The sequence below is a fragment of the Myotis yumanensis genome, unplaced genomic scaffold, assembly GCF_028538775.1.
Source record: "Myotis yumanensis isolate MYYU_CA2020_CCGP unplaced genomic scaffold, mMyoYum1.0.hap1 SCAF_7, whole genome shotgun sequence".
NCBI lineage: Eukaryota > Metazoa > Chordata > Mammalia > Chiroptera > Vespertilionidae > Myotis > Myotis yumanensis.
The window spans coordinates 61199080-61213344 of NW_027223758.1; the positions used below are offsets into that span (position 1 = coordinate 61199080).

Here is a 14265-nt window from a genome sequence, read left to right on the forward strand (position 1 = left end):
CCATGGACACAGACGATAGGGTGATGAAGGCCTGGGGTGGGGGTCAGGGGTGGGCTAGAAAAGGTCAATGGGGGGGGGCGGGAAGAAGGGACATATGTAATACTTTCAACAATAAAGATTTAAAGAAAAAGAATTGGTACATTTCAGAATTTTCAACTTCTCTGACAAGGGGCACTTTTTAAAACCTGGAAAACATTGACTGATAAATCAAAACTACAGCTATTTCACTTAAAAATAGTGCCATCATGTACGTGGAATTTAATTCCTTGCTGCTTAGGAATATTGATGATTGGGCATGCTGCTAGAATATTGTCTTAATCAGGTATTTTCTTTGATTTAGTTGGACAGTAAAGAAAATGAAGCTATCATTTTATTATTTTGTCACCTTCTATTGTGTAATTGGCAAGGCAGAAATACAGTAGCTGCAGGTGTCAAAGGGGGTTCACCATTTCAATCTGCTGGTTATTCCTTTTTTTGTAATAGACCTCCAGATAATTCATGAAGAAGGACAAAAGAGAAACCTATTAGTGGAAACCTTGGTTGCAATCTGTGTTTTTTTATTATTAATGACAGGATCCTAAAATTACACCCAAATATCTCTCACAAGTTCTGAATTGAGCTTCTGAAAAAGCACTCTAGTAGTAATAGAAGGTAAAAGTGCAGGGTTCCGGAGAAATGAGCTGTGAATTGAACCTGCAATGGAAATTGATCCTATCTGTCAGTTTCTTCTCTGATTTATAGAAAAAACAGGAGTGAATGTAGAAGGAGCCAGGATAACCGATTAAATAGGATGCTACAGAGCTGGAGGCTAGAACCTGGCGTGCTGGTTCCCTGGGGTCAGGGCTGCAACTGTCAGATTTCTGTGCTTGAAACCTGACTCAAACTCACAGAAATAGAACAGAATGAAAAATGCTGCTGGCCAGTAGGGGAATTGGTAAGAAGTTCCTGACTAAGCTTAGGCATGACAGCCATTGTTCTCCTTCGAGAGAATGTTCTGGTGGGCTGTTATCCAGCTGGAGGGCCCAGGTCAGACCGCATGCTCCATGCCATTGGGGCCTGTCACTATGCCCATAACAGTGTTGGCCAAGGGTGCGAGTGTGAAGAGACACGTCCTTGGAATAGACTCACATCCTTTTAGCATATTTAGGATTGTGAGGAAAGAGAAGCAAATATTCTACAAGTATTGGTCCTGTGAATATAATTTATTACTCTGTTATCTAACTCCAAGAGACTTATTTTGCACACATAGAACGGTAGTAATAGTAGGCCAAGGTTTTTTGGCAGTGTGTACCCTACTCCCCGAAATGCAGCATGAGTTGTAATCAGCCTACTGAAATCACCCATTTCTGATTATGAAGTTGCCATTCATTTCCTACAATAGGGATATATTTCTACAGTAATGCCCCTCAAAGTCTTCAGTGATCATCAGTCTAAGTCACTAGAGTAAATTGTCCCTGTGGAATGCCTCCTTCACGTTTAGCAGTACACTAATAGAAATGGTTCTGACAGAAGGTACAGGTACTATAAAACACTAACTTAAGATGTAACCATTGTAAACCATTGCTATATCAGAGCTCAGTTTTGTAGAATGGCAGAAGAAAAGGTTAAAGAAAGAAGCAATGAAATCAGGCAGTTTGCTAAGGATGAGTTGAAAGGATTGTCAGATTCCCTTAGTCATTGAACTTAGCCTATCAATGCTATCACCGAAGGAGGATGTTATCACAGGTACTTGGCAACACAGTTTATGTTACCAGATGCCATTTTCCCAACTCATTTAATTCTAGCCTTTGGGCCCTGACAATAAAAATGACAGCTCTTCATCTAAGGTGGGCTGTCATCCACATGGTGGTATTGAATCAACTTCTCTCTTAAGCTTTTGACTAATGGGAGGAGTGTTTAAGAATCTGAGTTTATTTTTGTGTATGGTGTGAGTTGGTGATCTGGTTTCATTCTTTTGCATGTATCTGACCAATTTTCCCAGCACCATGTATTAAACTGGTGAACAAAAATAGATCCAGAGACAAAGAAACACTGAACAGACCATCCAACCTCAGAGGGAAGACAGGGGAGCAGGGAGGGGGTAAGATATCAACCAAAGGACTTGTATGCATGCATATAGCATAACCAGTGGACAATGACACTGGGGTGGTGGGGGCTTTTCCTGGAGGGTGGGAGCAGTGGGGAAGGGGGGTGGTTGGGGAAGAAGGAGACATATGGGATACTTGAAACAATTTTAAAAAGTAAATGGTAGAATACAGTAATAAATGTAACAAAAAAGAATCAAAGTAGCATTTATCCCTTACCTTGTTGATATGATTGGATCCTGCCAATATTGACCTATTAGGAGATGCAACAGAACTATACTATAGGCAAAGGCCCATGAAGGGCATAGTGGAAATATTAGGTTTGGGAAAGCTTTGGTAAAATCGTTTCTTTTTGTTAACAGCATTTAAAGATGCAGGCCAGTGAGCACAAGCCTCTTTTCATCAAATCTGAAACTTAACACTCATGACAGTAGGGACCCTGGAGCCTTGGTCACAGAGAAGCTTGTTTTGTGCTAGGTTTAGCTATTATACTTGGAAAATTTATGGGAAGTTTCTTTCATAATTTTACCATGATCTAATTCCAAGAGGTAGTAACAGAGAGGAAGAGAGTATGGTTTAAAAGAAAAAAAAACGACCAGTACCTTTGGTTTTTTTAAATCCTAGTATTTAATTCATGTGTGTATTCTCTTGGCTAAGGAATACTGAAATGATACAGGCTTATCTATACAGTGGAAAGTAGTTTTCTATTGAAATTAAGTTAGAACTGCATTGCTTGTTTAAATTGATATTTGAAGCACTTAGTCATTTTATTAGTCAGTAAAATTGATGAAAACCTTAGGAAAATGCTTAAGAACGGTCCTCGCAGAGACTGTGATTAATAAGGAAAGAGGCAAAGAGATGCATATTAATCTGTTTATGTATATGGGATCTAGAGCTTATTAAAAATTTTTTATAAACATTCAACTAATGAAGCATTATATAAAATTAGACATTTCCTTTACACTGTGAAAAATGTCTGGACTGAAAAAAACCTTCAAGGTTATTTCTGAATAACTTACGACATTTTCCCTATCACTAGTAACTTAAGTATAAAAAATTAATTTTGTAATAAGGAATATTCCGTGAGAATGCCACTCCAGTTTCTCTGGGGCTGTTTTCATCTTACTTGGCCTTGGTTTCTCAAGTTATTACAGGATGGAGTAGCATGAACAATCATTATTAACTTCACTTTGTGGTTTTAGCAGATACTTGGCCAATGAATCCCCACTCGCATATATAAAACCAAAACATTATTTCATTTTGAATGTTTTCATTTTTGGAGGTTGCAGGGAAAGGGGGTGGTTCAAAGTTCTCTCTAGGTTCTAAATGATGAGATAATGAGGAATGTATGCACAAATGGAAATCAGTAATTGTCCAGGCAAATTTCCAGCGGTTGCAGAGATAGGGAGGGTTTTCTGGGAAAGCTGAGCGAGGGGACATGTCCTGGGAGCCCTCTTCTCTGGAATTAGGAAAAGGGAGAGGATTCTTTTCAGCATTTATCCCAAGATTAAATACATGGGATATTTATTGTATTTTATATTCTTTGGTCATGTTTTAGGTATCTTTACCATCCTAATTTCTTAATATCTTCTTCATTTTTTTGGTAGGAACTCTGTAGTAGAGTCAAAGCAGCATCTGTTTAGTTGTCAGACAGATATGCATTCAGGTGCTAACATCAAATCTTGATCCTGGTCAGACTATTGAACTGACATTGCCATGATTTTTTTTTTAATCTGTGCATTGGGGGAAATAGTACTTAGTCCACAGGATTGTGTTGAGGAACATAGAATATATATAAAGGAACTCACTTCATAAGAGCACACACAGTAAATGGTAGTGATTATTTCTCAAGTTTTCATGCTAATTCAATACTAGAGGCCTGGTGCATGAAATTCGTGAATTGGGGAGGGGGGTCCCTAAGCCCGGCTTGCACCCTCTTGTAATCCGGGAACCCTCGGAGGATGTCTTACTGCAGGTTTAGGCCCGATCCCCACAGGGATCCCTCTCACAATCTGGGACCGCTGTCTCCTCACCATTGGCCTGCCTGCCTGATCACCCCTAACCACTTGCCTGCCTGCCTGCCTGATTGTCCGTAACTGCTTGCCCACCTGCCTGATCACCCCTAACCACTCTGCCTGCCTGCCTGCCTGATTGCCCCTGTCTGCTCACCTGCCTGCCTGATTGCCCCTAACTTCCTTTGCCTCAGCCCTCACCACCATGGCTTCGTCCAGATGGACGTCCAAAATGACATCCAGAAGGTCGTTCGGCTGTTCGGTCTAATTAGCATAATATGCTTTTATTATTATAGATTCCTTACCTGTTGTAGGTCACTTTAAATTCATATATGATGGCCACAATTCAGGAAAAGAAAAATATATGGATCAAATGTATTTATGAATATACCAAAGCACCTCATTTTAGATTAGGTTCTTCCCCAAATCATAAAAAGTAAATGCTTTTAGAAAAATCTATAGCATATGGTGCTCAATAAATATTATGTATTTAGTATTATTCTATCTTCATCTTCATTTCACAAACAAGTTTAAGCTTTCTCTGTGTATATTCTTTCTTTAAACCCATTCAAAACGCTTATATTCCTTGTATGTCATTTAGATTTCTAAGCTTAAAACTATGTTTCTGGAGCTCAGGCTAAGACATTGTGAGGGATGGGAAAGAAATACTTCAGTATTGACTGCATGAACTGTATACAAATCAAAACTCAAGAGACCTGGAGTTCTGCTCAGAAGTTTATGCTCTTCCATCATTATATTATTTTGTGGTGAATTCTCAAGCATTTACTCTTATGTTTTCCAACTATATAATTATAAATTAATTTTTAACCCTTACCAGTTTGTCTCAGTGGATAGAGCATTGGCCTGTGAACTGAAAGGTCCCAGGTTCGATTCTGGTCAGGGGCATGTACCTTGGTTGCAGGCACATCCCTAGTAGGAGGTGTGCAGGAGGCAGCTGATTGATGTTTCTCTTTCATCGATGTTTCTAATTTTCTATCCCTCTCTCTTCCTCTCTGTAAAAAATCAATAAAATATATTTCAAAACTAAATAAATAAATTTTTTAAAGTATATGTATATAGAACATACATATCTTCATGTTCAGATTGGATTGTTTTTCCACTTATACGTATATGGGATATAAAACTGAAAGTAACAAATAACAAATATGGAAAAGAAACAAACAAAAATGTATAGACACAGATAACAGTATGGTGGTTATCAGAGGGGAGTGGGAAGTAGTAAAGGATAAAAAGGGTCAAATATATGGTGACGAAAAGAGATTTGACTTTGGGTAGTGGTACACAATGTAATATACAGATGATACAGGATTATACACTTGAAACCTATATAATTTTATTAACCAATGTTGCCCCAATAAATTTAATTTTTAAAAAAAGATTGGTTTCTTATAGCAGAGTCTCAGAGGAAAAGAGGCTTAAATAAAAGCATTTTATTTATCTCTAATGAAAAATTTGGAAGTAGGCAGCTCAAAGCTGGTATGGTAACTCAGTGATTATCAGGAACTGTAGCTCATTTTTTCATCATTGCTTTGAATTCTTAATGTGTAAGAGCCTCATGTTTCATCATAGCTGCAAGAGCAACAAATACCCTGTCCTCAGTCCACTAATAGGAAGGAAGACAGAACACAGATACTGAGCCCCTTCTTTATAGGCATTCTCCCAGAAACTCTTCTTAACTTCTCATCTTTTCATCCTTCACCAGAATGCAGGCACATGGCCACATCTGCAGAAGAAGCTGGAAATTTTATTTAGGCTTTAGTCTGAGTGGCCTTATACCCTGATAAGATTTAAGGATTTTGTTACTCCAGAAGAAGAGGAGACCAGATATTGGGGACAAGTAGGACTATCTGTGACATCTGAACTTTACCAGGTCTTTTAAAATTCACTTATCTTACATTTTCTTTTTCCTTATTTTCTTTTCTAAATAGATCCCATGCGAGGCCCAAGAAAACTGGAAGTGGTAGAAGTCAAATCTCGACAAATCACTATCCGCTGGGAGCCATTTGGATATAATGTGACTCGTTGCCATAGTTACAATCTCACAGTCCATTACTGTTACCAAGTAGGAGGACAAGAACAGGTGCGAGAAGAAGTAAGCTGGGACACAGATAATTCACACCCTCAACATACGATCACTAACCTCTCACCATATACCAATGTTAGTGTGAAACTCATCCTCATGAATCCGGAAGGAAGGAAGGAAAGTCAAGAACTCATAGTACAGACAGATGAAGATCGTGAGTACTTTTAAATATGTTTATCTGAAATTTATATCCTTTCAAGAAAGCAGCTTCTGTTTCTTTTTTTAATTGAGATCTTTATAGTAAAAATAGAAGGAAGAACTATTTACTGTGTTGAATAATAAAATATAAACATGTATCTATGCTTCTGTATACTTAAGCACTGATTAAAAAGGGTATAGGGAATAAAGAAGTAGAAGTGTATTTTAATTCTTTATGAGTCAGTCACATTCCTATGTAAAATAACTCTATATTGCTCTTCATTCAAGGTTTATTATCATGTTGAACTAAAGAGTTATTATTTTGGGTACTATTACTTATATGAAATGCATATTTAAATATATTTAAAAGGCATTCTGAAACACTTTTCATAGTTCAGATAAAAATTTAGCCCAATGCTCTCGCTTTGGCAGCACATATACTAAAATTGGAACGATACAGAGAAGATTAGCATGGCCCCTGCACAAGGATGACACGCAAATTCGTGAAGTGTTCCATATTTTAAAAAAAAGAAGAAGAAGAAAGAAAAAAAATTTAGCCCAAAAGAGAGGCTGCCCTTGCTTTTCAGTGTAGTGCTGAGAAATTACCTCATTAGGTTTTTGGTCATGAAATAGATCATATTTTCCCATAGGTACAATGTTGTAATTGGATATTACCTTAATAAACAAGAATTTAACTAATATACTATGTACATTACCAGAAACTCATCAATAAAGTGAATATACAATTAATCTCTAAAATAACTTAAAATAGTAAAATTATACCTTGAATATCATAGCATGGATATAAATGTCCTTTTATACTGATTATACAAGTGACTCTCATGTACAATCACATGTTCACACAGCACATAAAATTCAGTGGTAGTATGTCATATATTTGACCTGGAGTTAATTTATCAGGCATCAGAATAAGTTTCAAAAGAACTTGGAAAGCTCATTAAATGAATATACTTACTTATTCCTGGGGAAACATATACTTTTACTTTTTTGTTTCTTCACGTAGCTGATTATGATCTTGATGATTAATTATAACAAATTAAATATTTATGACACTATTATTTCATGTAAAGAGCTAAAAAGGTGCTTTAAGTATTTATTGCCTATACAATACCATGCATATTGCTAAAGAAGAAAAATGTGGAAATAAGGCATTCACCCCACATCCTTCTCTTTTATTTTATATCCCCATAAAGTTCTTCCATACCTAAAATAGTCGGTTGCTGTCAAATAGTGGTTTTATTACAATTACTAGTGGCCCGGTGTATGAAATTCATGCACTCAGGGGGAAGGGGTGTCACTCAACCTGGCCTGTGCCCTCTCGCAGTCCGGGAGCCCTCGGAAGATGTCCAACTAACAGCAGTTAGACATCCTTAGTGCTGTTGCAGAGGCAGGAGAGGCTCCCGCCACTACCGCTGCACTTGCCAGCCGTGAGCCTGGCTTCTGGCTGAGCGGCGCTCCCCCTGTGGGAACATACTGATCACCAGGGGGCAGCCCCTACAACAAGCATCTGCCCCCTGGTGGTCAGTGCACATCATAGCGACCAGTCATTCCACCATTCAGTTGATTTGCATATTAGCCTTTTATTATATAGGAATTTTTGTTAAGAGTATTAGTTTATAGTAGTCAGTCAGGGCTGAGACTGGAAGTCCTATTTCTAATTCTCCAACTCTTCCTCATCTCCCATGAAATAAGAATGAAGGTGTCAGCATTGTCAACAGGTCATCTCTTGACCCTTTCTCCCTTGCATTTCAATGTTTAATTTGGTCCTGACTCCTGTTGTTTCTACTTCCATGATATTAGATTGCTCTTGTCTCTCAACTTCCACAACCTATATTCAGATCCTCATTATTTTATACTGAAATTTCTGCGCTTTCTTTGTGGTCCCAGCTTTTTCCCATTCTAATGCCAACCTACTCACTCACTAAACTCATCTTTGAAATATATTTGCATCTTGTTTCTCTCTACTCAAGAACCTTCAATGACTCTCTTTATTCAAGTCTTGACTTTCAAGGTCTTCTGTATTCTTGGCTTATGCTCTAGAATTACTGACTTCTTCATTCTGCAAAAATGTCACCTCAGCATTGGTCCTTTATGCCACACTTTTTATCCCGGGCTCTTCTTCATCTCCCGTTGTCATCCACCACCTACCTTTCTACATGGCTGCCTCTCAATTCCATCTCCTCTGCTACCCAGTTCTCCTCAAGTATCAGGTCCTTCATAAAGCTGTCATTATATTCAATCATTTTTTGTGTTTTATTGTGTGAATATGAAATAATTTATTAAACTCTTTGGTTTATCTCAATTTTATTGGTTTTGTTTTAAAATCCTGCTATGTCGACATCCTAGTGTATGTCTCCTGGTACTATGTACAAAAATATTACTAGGGAATATACCTGGAGTTTGAGTTATTAATGTTGTATGATACCGGCCTCCTTAAATTCACTTAAATACAACCATTATTTTCTATAATGGCTGTACCATTTTATACTCTTACAAGCAATGTGTGGCAATTCTTATTTCTCTGTGGATGTCTTAATTTATTTTTGAAGAATGCAAAAGCTCATATGAAAGATGATATTGACTCATCTAATTGATTCAAACTTTAAAAAAGGGAATTTTTTTTCTTTATAAGGACAGTATAGTCAAAATGGTTTTGAATTTTAGATTTTTTTTAAAAAGGCAGTGTGTCTATGGATTATTAAAATATTGTGCCTCAATAGGGAGTTAACTACCTCTCAAGTCTAGAAAACTCTTTTTTTTTTGGTTTGTTACTTAAACATTTATTGGTTTTCCCCCTTCTAGTGCCAGGTGCTGTTCCTACTGAATCCATCCAAGGAAGTACCTTTGAAGAGAAGATATTTCTTCAATGGCGAGAACCAATTCAAACATATGGTGTCATCACTTTATATGAGGTAGTATATACATTTGTTAGTAATTTAATTTTTATTATAATTTCTATGATAGTTAGCCTATCATAGAAATGCATAATGGCATCATGTTTTGAAGAAGTCTAATTCTTTGAATAGTTATAGTGATTACTGTATAAAACAAAAAAATAAAATTGAGTTTTTGAATTATGTATGTTTTTAAGATGCATATTTATAATGATTTGAATGTTTCCAGATCATATAATATTCATAAACATAGATGATAATATATTTTAATCAACTTTATTAAAAATAGTATTTTGAAGTATACATTGATTAAGAGGTACCCCACAGAATCCTGTTCTTGCTGTTACAAAATATTTTACTACTGAATCACAGAAGAATGCTGATTATCCAATTAGCAAAGCCAATAGATGTTGTCTCAGAAGTAACAATAGAATGATGTCTTTTGGCTTTTTAGTATTAGCAAAACACACATTAAAACTTTTGTGACATGGTTTTGTCTACTGAGGCATATCAAATGGTTGAATAATAGGTAACAGAAGACTTAGATGAATTGTTCAAGGAAGAAAATAATAGCAATAACGGGGTGACAGTCATCATCAATCTATATGAGCACCATTTTACGATGCCTATTGTCATAGAAACAAGCAGGTGCATTTTTTAAGCTAGCATTTATTTGAATGCAAATTCAACAAAATTATATGTTGTTCGGCTTCTGAAAATCGCGACAGTTCCTCCTACGGCATCTCTGCTTGAATACCTTTCAGAACTACTGACAAAAGCCTGAGCAGAAGAGCTGTCAGAGACAGTAATCACTGCTGAAGCCCTTTCCTGACCCAAATAGCCTCACATTGATGTTTCCTTCTAACTTTTGAAAATTGGCATTGAAATGCAAAAAATATATATATTGTTAGTAGAAAGCTAAATAAAATAAGATAAAAGATAAAAGAAAATGACTATCAAGTTAAGTTATTGATGCTTTTTATTGGCTGCTTCATTATAAAAGAATCAGGTATCCTGAAAATCATGGCTAGATCCAAAGACCTAAGTTTTATAATTAATTCAAACAAGTTCGTACTTTTGTTTTCAGTTAACAGAATCTTGTAGTTAATATTTTTGGCCATGACCATTTTCAATTCTCAGTTTGGGGGATTATTGCAATCAGGAATAGTAGATTTTTATTTTTATTTTTTTGCCAGAAAAGATACAGAAAGATAGTCTTTAAAATCAACTGAAGTTCCAAGAAATAAGTCCACCTGTCCTAAGGTTCACATGTTGTTATCTAGACAGACTGATCTCAGTGGATATATATCTTTGTGTAATAAAGTAACTTTAACATATAGGAAACAATAGGAATAATAATTCAAAAGAAGAACCCATTAATCTCCCTGACTTTAGCGGCTAGGATCTCCCAGTTGAACACTGATCTAAATGCTACTACAATGGTGATATGTGAATGTGTCATAAATCAGAGTTTTAAAAATCACATGTAGGCAAGTAAAGCAGGTTGGTTCATTTTTCTGGATACCAAAGAGAAAATGTCAAATATGTGAATTAGGCCTAAGTAATTAAATATAAGCTTTCTGCCCAGCTGGCATGGCTCAGTGGTTGAATGTTGACCTATGAACCAGGAGATCATGGTTCAATTCCCAGTCAGGGACATGCCCCAGTTGCGGGCTCCATCCCCAGTGGGGGGTGTGCAGAAGGCAGCCGATCAATGATTCTCTCTCATCAATAATGTTTCTATCTCACTCTCACTCTCCCTTCCTCTCTGAAATCAATCAAAATATACTTTAAAAACTACATATATATACACATGTAGTTTTTAAACTACATATATCTATATATATGTAGTTTTTAATATATATATATATATCTCCTATGTAATAAAAGCCTAATATGCTAAGTGTTTGACCGTTTGACCAGTCACTATGACACACACTGAGCACCAGGGGGTGGATGCTCTGACTAGTACATTAGCTTGCTGCTGGGGTCCGGCCAATCAGGACTGCACGAGACAGGCCAGACACGCCCTGGAGCCCTCCTGCTGTTCCTTTACAGCCCTAATCATGCACTGGTGGAGTCCCATAGCCTAGCCTGCACCCTCTTGCAATCTGGGACCCATTGGGGGATGTCGGAGAGCCAGTTTCGGCTCGATCCCCACAGGCCAGGCCGAGAGACCCTACTGGTGCACAAATCCATGCACCGGACCTCTAGTATCTATACTAATAAAAGGGTAATATGCTAATTAGACCGAGAGACCTTCCGGACATCCTTCTGGACAAAGCCATGGTGGTGGGGCCATGGCAGAGGTGGTTAGAGGCAATTAGGCCAGGAGGGGAGGGCAGTTGGGGGTGATCAGGCCACAGGCAGAGTGGTTAGGGGTGATCAGGCAGGCAGTCAGGTGAGTGGTTAGGAGCCAGCAGTCCCGGATTGTAAGAGGGTTGTCGACTGCCGGTTTAGGCCCAACCCCACAGGGATCGGCAATCAGACATCTTCCGAGGGGTCCCAAATTGGAGAGGGTGCAGGTCGGACTGAGGGACACACACCCCCATGCATGAATTTCGTGCACCAGGCCACTAGTGTGTGTGTGTGTGTGTGTTTGTGTGTGTGTATACATGTGTGATAAAGTAACTTTAACATATAGGAAACAATAGGAATAATAATTTAAAAGAAGAACCTATTAATCTCACTGACTTTAGCAGCTAGGATCTATATATCTATATATCTAAACTAATAAAAGAGAAACATGGTAATTAGCGTACGACCGCTACCCTTCTCATTGGCTAATTAGCAAGATATGCAAATTAATCACCAGCCAAGATGGCGGTTAACTGCCAACAAAGATGGCGGTTAATTTGCATATGTAGGCACAATGCAGGGAGGTGAAAGGGAAAGCACGGAAGAAGCCCCCTGCCACTGACAGTGATCGGAAACCCAGGCGGGAGCTAAGAGCCGGGGGGCAGGGCAAAGGCGGCCCTGTGGGCCGCCTTTGCCCTGCCCCCCAGCCATGATCAGAGAATCGGGCGCCTTTGCCACACTGGCCAGTGATAGTGGGAAGTAGGGGTGGAGCCAGCGATGGGAGCTGGGCAGGGGCGGAGCCCCCCAATCGCGGGGCGGCTGCAACTGGGGGGTGTCCCCTGCCCAGGCCTAACGCCTCAGCCAGAGTCGTTAGACCTGGGCAGGGGCAGTGCCAGTGATCACGGGACGGCTGCAGCTGGAGGGGTCCCCTGCCCAGGCCTAATGCCTCGGCCAGAGATGTTAGGCCCGGGCAGGGGCAGTTGCAGCTGCGGGTCGCCGTTGCCCGGGCCTAACGCCTCGGCCAGAGGCATTAGGCCCAGGCAGGGGTGGAGCCGGTGATCGCGGGGCGGCTGCAGCTGGAGGGGTCCCCTGCCCAGGCCTAACGCCTCGGCCAGAGGCATTAGGCCTGGGCAGGGGCGGTGCCAGCGATCATGGGGAGCAGGGGCAGTCGCTGATGGTGGGAGCTTGGGGTCTCCTGCCCAGGCCTAATGCCTTGGCCACAGGCGTTAGGCCTGGGAAGAGGTAGAGCAGGAGGTCCCTTGGAGAGCTGTGGGTCCCCTGCCCAGGCCTAATGCCTGGGTGAGAGGCATTAGGGCGGAGCCATCAATCGCAGGGAGCAGGGGCCAAGTTGGCGATGGTGGAGTGCTGGGGGTCCCTTGCCCAGACCTAATGCCTTGGACAGAGTTGTTAGGCCTGAGCATGGGCAGAGCCAGCGATCGTGAGCAGGGGCGGCGTGGGCAATCGTAGGGAGCTGTGGGTCCCCTGCCCACCCTGATCCGGGACACCCTTCAGGGCAAACCAGCTGGCTCCCACCTGTGCACCAGGCTTCTATCCTATATAATAAAAGGGTAATGTGCACATGCAATTTTTTTTTCCAAATATATTTTATTGATTTTTTACAGAGAGAAAGGGAGAGGGATAGAGAATTAGAAACATCAATGAGAGCGAAACTTCGATCAGCTGCCTCCTGCACACCCCCTACTGGGGATGTGTATGCAACTAGAGTACATGCCCTTGACGAGAATCAAACCTGGGACCCTTCAGTCCGCAGGCCGACGCTCTATCCACTGAGCCAAACCTGTTAGGGTGGTAATGTGCAAATTGACCCTAACAGCAGAACGACTGGGAATGACTGGTCACTATGACACACACTGACCACCAGGGGGCAGATGCTCAATGCAGGAACTGCCCCCTGGTAGTCAGTGCACTCCCACAGGGGGAGCTCTGCTCAGCCACAAGCCAGGCTGACTGCATCACAGCAGCAATGGTGGGAGCCTCTCCTGCCTCCTCAGCAGCTCTATGGATGTTCAACTGCAGCTTCGGCCCGCTGGCAAGTGGACATCCCCCAAGGGATGTATCACTGCCAGCTTAGGTACAGTCCCCCGAGGAGCAGGCCTAAGCCAGCAGGTGGACATCCCCCAAGGGGTCCCAGACTGCGAGAGGGCACAGGCTGGGCTGAGGGACCCCCAAGTGCACAAATTTTTGTGCACCGGGCCTCTAGTCTATATATATATAAGCCTAAGCAACCATTACAAGTGGATGACCGCCTGGTAGCTATGACACACACTAAGCACCAGGGGGCAGATGCTCAACACAGGAGCTACCCCCTAGTGGTCAATGTACTCCCACAGCCAACCTCCCATGGCCGGCCAACCTCCCATGGTTCCTCCCGCTGGCCAGCCGGCCTCAATCAGGACTGGGTAAGATGGCTCCAATCAGTGGCCAGGCCAAGGGACCCCCCACCCATGCATGAATTCGTGCACCGGGCCTCTAGTATGTATGTGTATATATACTAGTATATATAAGTTTTCTGACTACCAAATCTTTCTCTTCTTTGTCCATGTTTTCTAGAAATAGGAAGGGGAGAGTTCCAGGTTCCTCAAGATGGGCCTTAGATGAGGTCTCAGGAGGGAGCTCTTCTTTAGCTAAGAAGCTCTGCACACTGTGATTCATTCAGCCTGGGCCAGAGTCAGCGATAGACTGAGCTGCCTCCT

At 40.8% G+C, this 14265-nt stretch overlaps 1 protein-coding gene and 1 non-coding gene across 6 annotated transcripts in view; both read left to right on the forward strand.

Moving 5' to 3' along the window:
* Positions 1-14265, forward strand: part of PTPRM (protein tyrosine phosphatase receptor type M) — a 650734-nt gene that overhangs the window by 384461 nt on the left and 252008 nt on the right. For all 5 annotated transcript variants that reach the window (XM_070420643.1, XM_070420639.1, XM_070420640.1 and 2 more), the window contains exons 8-9: positions 6046-6354; positions 9162-9271. In XM_070420643.1, the coding sequence (XP_070276744.1) occupies positions 6046-6354; positions 9162-9271 (419 nt within the window). The remainder of the gene's footprint in view (positions 1-6045; positions 6355-9161; positions 9272-14265) is intronic.
* LOC139014834 (U6 spliceosomal RNA) lies at positions 6753-6861 on the forward strand. The gene has a single exon (XR_011472359.1). It is a non-coding gene; the product is annotated as a U6 spliceosomal RNA (small nuclear RNA).